Source organism: Orycteropus afer, unplaced genomic scaffold (genome assembly GCF_000298275.1).
Source record: "Orycteropus afer afer isolate SDZICR_OR568_19922 unplaced genomic scaffold, OryAfe1.0 scaffold00208, whole genome shotgun sequence".
Taxonomy (NCBI): domain Eukaryota; kingdom Metazoa; phylum Chordata; class Mammalia; order Tubulidentata; family Orycteropodidae; genus Orycteropus; species Orycteropus afer.
This window is the reverse complement of record NW_006921795.1, coordinates 2,349,489-2,360,258: the sequence shown is the minus strand read 5'-3', so window position 1 is coordinate 2,360,258 and position 10,770 is coordinate 2,349,489. Positions and strand designations below refer to the sequence as shown.

The window sequence follows — 10,770 nt, the reverse complement described above, 5'->3', positions numbered from 1 at the left end:
AAATTTTGGTCAATGACATGAGACAAAGTATATGTGAACTGCTGTATGAAAAGTGAATTTACTCTGTAAATCTTCACCCAAATCCTAATTAAAAAAAAACAAAAAACAAAAAAACCGTGAACTTGAGTAATGAACAGACAAGGAGTGAAAGCCTTCCCTATGGAATGAGAAACCCAAGCAGATATGCACTAATTCTGAACCTCAAGGCCGCTGAGTTTCCTCAGATTACTTAGTGACACCCAGAGCCCCATCCTTGTACCAGATTCTGTGGCATGTTTCCCAAGATGAGAATTGGCTGGAGCAATTGTGTCAGCTCATAAGTTTGGAACCAGGCTCCATGTTATGATTTTTCTGTGAAATAACATTTCTCTGCAAAGATAACAGTTTCATATTTTATGCCATGTAACCATTATGGTATTCTGTCTGCTTCCATAGTTAAAAAAAAAAAAAAAAATGTACATTGAGGATATTTGTGCCTTTTAAAATATGTCTGCTATGTCAAATTCCATACTCAAGAAAAACTGTCACAAATATATAAATAAAAGGTTGGTGGTTCCAACCCACCAGCCACTCAGCAGGAGAAGAGACCTAGTGATCTGCTCTGGAGATCATTTCTGTCTTAGTCTGAAAATGCCACTGAAACCTGTCCATCATGAATGACCCTCCTGATATTTGAATATCATTTGCATAGTTTCCAGCATCACAGCAACACACAAGCCACCACAGTACAACAATATTACAGACAGGTGGTGGATCATATACACAAATTGCCATATAAAAATTTGCAATACACATCCATAAACATAAAATATATATTCCATATATTTTCTCATAAATTACTCAAAAAAACTCACTTCCGTCAAGTCAGATCTGACTCATAGTGACCCCTCTGTGAATTCCCGAGGTGGAATCACTATAGAAGTAGATTGCCCAAACCTTCCGACCGAGGAGTGGCTGGTGGGTTGGAACCACCAGCCTTCGGGTTAGCAGTCAAATGCCTTAGGCACTACACTATCACAGCCTAGGAAACCCTATAAGGCAGTTCTACTCTGTCCTATAAAGTCACTATGAGTCAGAATTAACTCGACAACAACAAAAACATATATATCCATGGATAGATGGATAGCTGCCGTTGAGTCAGCTCTGACTCATGGAGACCTTATGCATACCAGAGTAAAAGGTTTCTAGGTCCTGTGTCATCAAGTCCATCATTGCAGCTATTGTGTCAGTTCATCTCACCAGGAGTCTGCTTTGCTCTCTTTGACCCCCTTCTTCACCAAACATGATGTTCTCTTCTAGCAACTGATCCCTCCTAGTGATATATTCAAAGCAAACAAGTCAGATAGTGTTTTTCTATGATCCATAAAGTTTTCATTGGCTAATTTTCTAAAGTAGATCAATAGGACTTTCTTCTTAGCCTGTCTTAGTCTGGAAGTGCCACTGACCCTGTCCACCATGAATGACCCTCCTGATATTTGAATATCATTTGCATAGCTTCCAGCATCACAGCAGCACACAGGCCACCACAGTACAACAAAATTACGGACAGATGGTGGATCATATACACAAATAGCCATATATAAATTTGCAATACACATCCATAAACATAAAATATATATTTCATATATTTTCTCATAAAGAATTACAAGGGACCAGAATTCCAGATTATCGCTCAACATTGAATAAAGGAGAATTTGTTTTTCTCTGTTTGGGAAGTGTGAATTTTTCTTTTGCTTTGTTTTTGCATTATGCCACTCTGAAACTAAATGAAATTATAAAGAGGAAACTGAAGCTGCATATCAACAGAGAATGTGTAAAACACATGCCAGAAATAGAAAAGAAATATCAAGATGAAATTTCAGCTAAGAGTGATTCCTAGAACTATAGGGGGAAATAGAGCCTGTCTTAATTTATGAACGAGTTTGCAAGTGTATGACCTTTGGTGACCTGTACCATCTGTATTACTGGTGAATGAGGTTAAGGGCAGAATTACTCACTGTTGGTTTTCTCCCAGGGCCCCAGTTCTGGTCTTTTCACCAGAGTGCCCTGTCTTTCTTCCTTTCAGTTGTTTTGCAAAGTGCTAAAGAAGATGAGCTATCCATCTTCTCATCAATTTCTCCCTGCTCTGGGCTGGATGGCACCTGCCATCAAATGCTTCCTCCAACAGATCCCAAGAGCCTCCTATTATGGTACAGAGAGCTTAACATGACCTTCTTTTCCAGTAAATGTGGCTCAAGGCCTGAGTTGCCATCTGGTCGTTGGTTGCCATCTGTATATGAAAGACCTTTCAATGGAGAAGCAAAAGAAATCACTTAGATATCCCATAAGATCAGTGTATGCATGTTTGTAGAAGGTGAAACATTGACTCAAGTGATGGTTATGTCGCCTGTCAACAAACTTCACTGATTGTTTTCTATAATTTTTTTAACTAAATTAGCTGAATGGACGGTCCCTTTTTTGTTGTTTTTTTTAAACTGATTCTCTCCTTCCTAGAATATATCCATTGGGTTTCTGTAGTCCTTATGGTGACTCTTTTCTGCTTTGATTGCTTACCCAAATCTCTGTAAAGCAGTTTATTTTTAAAATTGAGCTGTGGTCACTGCTATTGTGTCTCCCCCTTCTACTATTTTTCTCCTTTTGCCACCACCTCTAGTACACCAGCCTGAAATCTTAAAATAATGAAGAAAAGAAAGTGCTCATGGAGATGCAATGATAAATAATGGATGTCTGTTTTTCATCTTTCCATCCAGTAGGGTACTTTATCACAGTGTATAGGGATTTGGGCTGCCTGAGTTCCAAACCTGGCACCTCACTGTTAGCTGTGTAGTTTTGGTCAAGCCCCTCACTTTCACCAAACTTCATTTGCTGGCAAATGAGAGTAACAGGTTGCTGTGAAAATTGAATGAGATTACCCTTTCCAATTCCCTTATATACAGAAAGTGTCTGATAAATATTTGCTGTTGTAGTGAATGGAGTCCCTGGGTAGTACAAGTCCATTCAGAGGCACCTTGGAAGAAATTCCTAGCAATCTGCTTCCAAAAAAGGAGCCATTGAAAACCCCATGGAGCACAGTTCTATTCTGACATACATGGATCCACCGTGAGTCAGAAACAACTCAATGAGAGCTGTTTTATCTTTGTTGTTGTTGCTGTTTGCTTGTTTGGTTTTGGTTTGTGGTTTATTGTGGTAAATGATGGTCACAGAAAGTCAGGGTAGAGGTAGACATGAGTTCATGATCACAGCTTTCATGAAAAATACTACAGAATTAATTATAAGCAATTTGGATAGTTTATGCCTTATTTTATTTCCTTCTGAAGTGTAAAAAGGCATTATTGCTGGTTTGACTCCTTTTTACTGATGATCTAGTTTATCATTTTCATGAAAAATAGTGGTTTTGCTAAGTGTAGACTTTGGACCTGGCGCTTAAATCTGAAGGTAGTCCAGGCATTAAAAACTATTCTAATGTTCACCCAAATCACAGTAAAAAAAAAAAAAAAAAAAATTTAAAGAATATTCCCAAGGAGGAAAAAAATGTGAAACCATTAGGGGACATTAAGGGACACTGAGCTTCTGTTATAGGTAATGGAAAAATTTGAGAACAGTTAATGGTGATGGTTGAACTACATGATGAACGTAATTAATATCACTGAAGTATACATGTGAAGATTGTAGAAATGGCACATGGTTTCTTACCTATAAATTTTCCACAATAAAAAAAAAATAAATCAAACTAAAACACCCAATATTTTGAAAGAAATAAAAGGTAATAAAATAGGTAATAAAAACTATTAAAAAAAAAAAAAACTATTTGTGAAAAGAGAAAAATATGTCACTGTTTACCCAAATTTGACATATAAGCCTAGTGTGGGATGTACATCCTACAGCAGTAAATCTAGGCGAATAATCTGTGTGTACTTTTTTTTTTATTTTAGTGTTTATTTTTATTAAAGTTATATATGCCCAGAATTTAAAGAAGGGACTGATTCTTGAAGGTTTATTATGAATAGCAGCAACCTTCCATTCCTTCCCCACAAATCTCCCAGTCTTTTAAGGCAACTACTTCCCACTGTTTTGGTTGTTTCTGATATTTCTAAATAACATACCTCTAAAAAACATGCTTACATGGCAGTTACTTGATTTTTCAATTCCAGGTATTCTCCATTGACTTCACAATTTGAAAGAGGAAGGTTTAGGTCTCTGTCAGCTCTACCCTACCCCACTATCCAGCCCTCCATTCTCCTCAGATAGTTTTATCGTAAGTTTGGGTTAGATAATGTTTTTGCTGTTAATTGTCATTGAGTCAGCTCCAACTCACAGTGACTTTATGCTCAAAAGAATGAAATGTTACCCAGCCCTGCACCATCTCCATGATTATTGATATGTGACCATTTTGTGACCAGTGTGTATTTTGAGTACCTTTCAACCTAGGGGGCTCATCTTCCAGCACAATATTCTGTTGTTTTCATCAGCTAATTTTCTGAAGTAGATCATCAGGCCCTTCTTCCTAGTCTGCCATAGTCTGGAAGCTCCACTGAAACCTATCCACCATGGGTGACCCTGCTGGTATTTAAAATACCAGTAGGTCAGCTTCCAGCATCATAACAACATGCAAGCCACTACAGTACAACAAACTGACAGACAGTGATGAGTTAGACAATAGTCTGTGCTTAGTTTATTATGACTGGACCCACTATTCAAAGCTGAACCATTAATACATAATGATTCATTTTCCTTTTTCTAAACAACTTTGTGCTTCCTCTGTGGTTTATAAGTGTCTTTTGTTGTTGTTGTTGTTTGCTTAGTTTTCTATGTTCCGTTCCCAAAGTTCTCTAATCACTTTTCAATGGATTCAAAATTATCAGATAATTTCATCAGTTTTGCCTTTCTTAAGTCATTTCTTCCAAACTCTTCTGATCTGCATCAATCTGGTCAGATTGCTCACTGAACTTGCTGCACAAGTTCCGTTTTGGAATCTCCTTTTACCACCTATGGTAGTTAAGGTTATGTGTCAACTTGGCTGCACCAGGTTTTGAGTGGCTGGGCAGTGGGATGTAGTTATTCCCCATGATGAGGCTGGCAGTTAATTCCATGATGGAATCTGCCATGAGCAGCTGAGTAGTTGCTGTAGGGATGTGGTCGCTTCTAGTATATAAGGAGAAGCTCTGGAAATGATCTGCAGCTTTTGGCATTCTTGGACCATTCATATAGCTGAGTCTTCACTTAGCAGCTTGTCGGTTTCCTGATGATCTTAGCACTGTCTCTGGACTTGAGCTAGTATCCTGCCATGTTGTTTAGTAATATTGAGACTGTGCCATTTTATTTGTCAACCTTGGGCTTGTTAACCTCAGCAGTCAACAGCTGCCTGAGTGAAGAGAGACCTGTAGCTCCAGTGGGCCTGGAGCAAGAGACAAAGCTGAAGCCCAAGGTAAAGGGACTTTCACCCAGCTCCTAGAGCTGGCTTTGAACTCGGACTTCTAACCTCCTAAACCTTAAGAGAATAAATTCCTATTTGTTAAAGCCATCTATTTGTGTTATTTCTGTTAGAGCAGCACATGAAATAACCAAAACCCCACACTTCTTAAATCTACTTTCATCAAAATTCTGGAAATTTCCTTGACATCTGTTATAGCATAGTGGCTAAGACACTTGCCTGCTAACCAGACGGCTGGCGGTTCAAACCCACCAGCCACTCCTCGGAAGGAAGATTGGGCAATCTACTTCCGTAGTGATACTGCCTCGGAAACCCAAGGAGGGGTCGCTATGAGTCGGGGCCGACTCGACAGCACATAACAACAACAACAACAACAACAAGTTGCCTGACATGATGGTTTATTATCACATAATTTCATATGGAAAATGGTTTGCTCCCATATTTTGGTGGGAATGCATCCTCTAGTTGCTTTTTGAGAAAAGATAAGTTTTTGAGGCAACTATTATTTTTTTATCATTTTTAATTAATAATTTTTCTCATTTTTATCATTGTGTTTGCACTTTCAATAAATAGTTAGGCATAGAATTCCAAGATTAAATTTATTTCCTTCCCAATTTGAAAGCCATTTCTCCATTTTCTTTCAGTTACCACTGTTTTTGTTGAAGAATACAATGTCATTCTGTTTTTTGATCATTGTATATAAACCTACTTCACTTCCTTGGTATGTTTTAAAATCTGTCCTTTGCTCCAGCATTCTAAAAATTTGTGATGATGTGCCTTGGTGTACATCTTTTCACTTCCATTGTGCCAGACAAAGAGCCATTTCACTATGAAAATGCACCCTATCTCTGGGAATTTTCTTGAATTGTTTCATTATTTCCTCCCTTCTGTTTTCTCTATTTTCTGAAGTTTCTCTTCTTCAGATTGGGGTCTCCTGTGTTCTCTTACAGGGAGGGATGACAGTCACTGGGCTGTTTGAAGTTAGGGAAGGAACTTGGGAGTTAAATTCTTAAAGTCTTTCAGTTATCCAGTTTTCAAGCCCTTCTTCACTCAAGCTTCTAGAGCTTTTCTTGTGGCCAGCTGAATTACCAGTTGTTGTTCTGCTTTCTAGCTCCCTAAATTTTGTTGCTGTGGTCTTCTCTCCTGCAGTGTGCACACACCATATTTGTGATGCACTCACAGGTGGTTCATAAACATCACAGCCATCCAACCAGAGACAGAGCACATAAGACACTCCCAGATAGTTAGTTAGCACATGGAGTGGAGATAGCAGTCAATGTATAGATATAGCAAACAGTACATAGAAATCAATGCTTATTCTTAAGTTGTGCTTTAATGGTGAGAAATCAGTGTTTATTCTTCTATCACTAGACTGGCACATATTCTGGCCAGCTCCCTTTGCTGCTGGTTCAGTTCTAGACAAGCATCTCTGGAAGCAGAACTGTCTTAAAGACAATCCTATATGAGGTATATAAACCCAGGCTCAGCAGACAGGACCTCTAGTGCCTTGGGCAGGCCTCCTGATACTTCAGGCAAGCCCCTGACCAATTTGAAAAATGCCTTCTGTGCCACAGAGAGGCCCTCTAGCACTTTGGACAAGCCTCCTATACCACCTGTGGATCTCTTGCTTTCAGCCAGGGCTTCTGCTGCTATCTGGACCTGCTTGTGGTCTCAGGTGCCTCCATTGCCCCTGCAGTCTCAAGTGTGTTACAGTTCTCAGACCACTCCTCTCAGACCATTCTGTTGCCACTTTTTTGCTTGGCCTCTGCTTCTCCTGACTTCTGCTGATATTTTCTCCCAGCTCTACCTTCTATGGGGTCTAGGGTTTCTGCTGCTTCTGATGCCAGTCTAATTTGATAAATCTTCCAGTCTCTTATCTTTCAGGCTGAGGTCTCTAACCCTAAGATGAGGATGAGGGGCGGTTCTTCAGCACACAGCTTCTGCATCCCCAGGGGACATGCTCACCACTACCCTGAGAGCCATATTTTCTCACTCTCCAGCCTGGTAAAGTCCAGTGAGGGTCCAAGCCTTAGACAGCATCAGCTCCCAAGTGACCCCTCTTAGTCAGGTCAGCACTCACTCATTGGCCTCATGTGTGGTCCTACTCTCAGAACTGGAACAAAAATCTTTCCCTGCAAAGGAGTTCCAAATATCACATGTTTTATTCTCTTTGCCTTGTATATTTATATCTTGGTTAAAGAAAAAATTTAAATAAGAAGAAAGAAAGAAACTTATTACCTAGTAGTATAATAAGAAAGAAAAAGGGTAATTGTGTATGTTCAATCTGCCATCTTTAATTAAAAGCTCTAGTGATTTTTCTTTTCTTTTTTTTAAGAAATTTATATTTGGTATTGGCCACATATTTGTAGGAGCTCTGGTGGCATAGTACCTTCTGCTAACCAGAAGGCTGGAGGTTCAGACCCACCAGCCACTCCTCGGAAGGAAGATTGGGCAATCTACTTCTGTAGTGATACCACCTAGGAAACCCAAGGAGGGGTTGCTATGAGTTGGATCTGACTTGATGGCATTAAGTTTGATTTTTTTTTTGTTTATACACAATTGTAGTAAATTGAATAAATATCCACAACTTTTTATGACCTGATGGAAAATAAATAATTTTATCTATTCCATGAATGGTGAGTGACGACCACAGGTTCTGAGAATTTGCAACAGAAGGAGAGAATGATAAAAGGGTAAAGAATATATCTGTGCTAAAATGACTTTTGTGATATCATTCCCTTTCTTGAAAATCCTGTCATCTGTAACTTAGATCTGAAAATACAGACCCTAGCAAGGCAAAATTAGCAATAGTGTCCATATAACAAGGGGAGAATGTGTTAATGGAGAGAGACTGGCCTCATTATTCATTTATGGTTCTATTTAAGTCCTATCTTTCACATTTTTTGAATCCAGGGACCTTCTTTTGTTTGACGTTTCCTGATCTTTTCTTTTTAGACAGTCACAGCAGGATAGAGAGGAGGCAAGAAAGACTATCCTTGTCCATAAGAGTCCCTTTCCCTATTGCCTTTGGTGCAGCGTATACCTTTCACAAGCCTGGCTAAGAGATGACATTTACTGTGTCCTTTATCATTCACCATGCCAAGGACAAAGGCAGACAGATCCCTGCCTTGTGATCACTGGGTAGTTGAGAGATTTTCTAAGGAGAAGGGAGAAAAATATGAGTAACCCCGGGAATCACCTTCTGCCATGGCACTGTGGTCTATCCCAAGCCTTCTTTGTGCAGATCTGCCAAAATTAGAACTACTCAGCAAAATAGTAAAAAAGGGGGGAAAAAATAGTATGTATCCCTCAAGAGTACATAGCAGGACTTACCAAGGAGAATTGACTTTTCTCTGGAACAGAGGTCTTTATCTGGTGTCTCCACTCCTTACCTTGACCATGACCTCCCCTCATGTGAGGTTCAGCCCTGGCTCCACTGCCTTCCTCCTGTGAAAGGTCTGTGTGCCAAACACTAAAGATGGCTTAGACTCTAGCAATGCCTTTGACCTCAGGGAGCAGCATCTCTTTAAACAGGCATTTCCCAGCTACAAAGAATAACAATTTCTCCAAATCAGTATACAGATCAGTCCTTTAAAAATTTTTATTAAACCAAGGGTCATGTGCCAATAAGGCCAGGCATAGATAGGGTGGGTGAGAGGAGCTACAAGGAACTGCAGAATGGCTTATATGCTCAGCTTTGCTAGCTCAGTCCATGAAAGAATGCAGCATGCATATGACAGGTATTAAGAGTCATTGACAAAGGCACAAGGAAAGTGTACCTTTCACCCCTGACATTGTGCATATGGAGGCATGCCTGTTCCTAGGAGACATAAGACTCCTCTGATGATGACTTTGCACCAAAGGTTCCCTTCAGCTTTTCTGCACCTTCCTTAGACTGCACAGAAGCCCAGGACATTTCCACCCAACCTCCCTTCTCCCTTGTTCCGCATTATAGACCACCACCTTCCCAGCCTCTCCAGCTAACCTCCTGTCCTCTCTCATGGGTGTTTCCCCTAATAAAATTGTTGCAGGCTTAATCCATCTTGGCATATGCTTCTGAGAAAATCCAGATTAATCTGCCTAAAAGCTATCAATATTCATTGATTGGCAGATTGATTGGGTCGAGGAACAAGAGGCAAGAAATACCAGGTTGTGTTCTTGGTTTGGACAGAGAGAGAGCCTGCAAGACTCATGGTTTCTCATTTGCATAGTCTGATGCCCTATTTCTTTTTGTGTTTCCCCTTTTTCTTTAGGTTGTGGCTCTTTCTTCCTGGTGCCTGCTGAGAGATTCGATTTACTACACGCTGTCTGTGGTCGCACTCATCGTGGTAAATGTTTGATGCCTAAATTCTCTGACCACAGGGCCTTTCCTTAGATACACCAATATATCATTAGCAATTTTAACTTAGCTCCCATTCAGTATATTTTTCACTACTTGGGGCTATGCACAAATCATCTGCATGGACTGAGTTTAAGAATCTGGATGATGAATGAATGAATGAGTGAATATCTATACATGAAGGCTGTTTTTCTTTCTTCAGGTTACTTTCATCATCTAGAACCATAGCATAGTAGTTTGGTGTTCAGAACAGGAGGTTTGACTCTAGTTATCTGGTTCCATGGGCCTCCTCTGATCTTTATCCATGACCTTCCTGACCATTCCTTTTCATTTTCCTCACGGGCTCCTCTCTAACTCTCTTCAGTGTCAGTATTCCAAAGATTTAGACCTTATTTCTCCATTCTTCTCACTGTGCACTCTCCCAGTACAATCCCATTCTCCCAATGCCCATACCTTCTGCTGATAACCTCACATTTGTATTCTCAGCAATGACATCACCCTGAAGTTCAGTTATATCCACTAGACTGGATATGACCTGTCCCAAACTCAACATGAGTCTGTAACTGAACTTATGTTTTTCTCAAGAATGGGAATTTTTTTATATTTCAACCTATTCTCATTCTAGTCATGCCACCTGGAAATAGCCTCAAATTGACGTTTCTAGAAACCCCTACTGTATCCATTTGGCTTCATATTCCTGTTGATTTTTACTTCATCAAAATCTTCCCACTGCCTGCCTCACACCATCCTCAAAATAACTAAGCAAATAAAAAAATGGATTCAAGACCTAAAACTGACAACTTTTAATGAAAACTAAAACCTTTAAATTCTTGGAAGAAAATACAGAGGCAACACTGTCAGACCTAGCTTTTCACAATGAATTAACTGATGATATTTTAAAAAGCCCCAGCCCCAGGGTTACAGGTGAGGAGAGACAACTCAGGGACGCCCAAAGTAGCAGGTAGGAAGAGCAGAAGAAAGGGGATTAAAAGCCAGGAAG

At 39.8% G+C, this 10,770-nt stretch overlaps 1 protein-coding gene across 1 annotated transcript in view; it reads left to right on the top strand.

The window, feature by feature from the left end:
• The window catches only part of SLC24A3 (solute carrier family 24 member 3), a 949,388-nt gene that overhangs the window by 750,397 nt on the left and 188,221 nt on the right, over positions 1 to 10,770 (top strand). Inside the window, exon 7 of the mRNA XM_007948201.2 lies at positions 9,685 to 9,759. Coding sequence (XP_007946392.2) covers positions 9,685 to 9,759 — 75 coding nt within the window. The remainder of the gene's footprint in view (positions 1 to 9,684; positions 9,760 to 10,770) is intronic.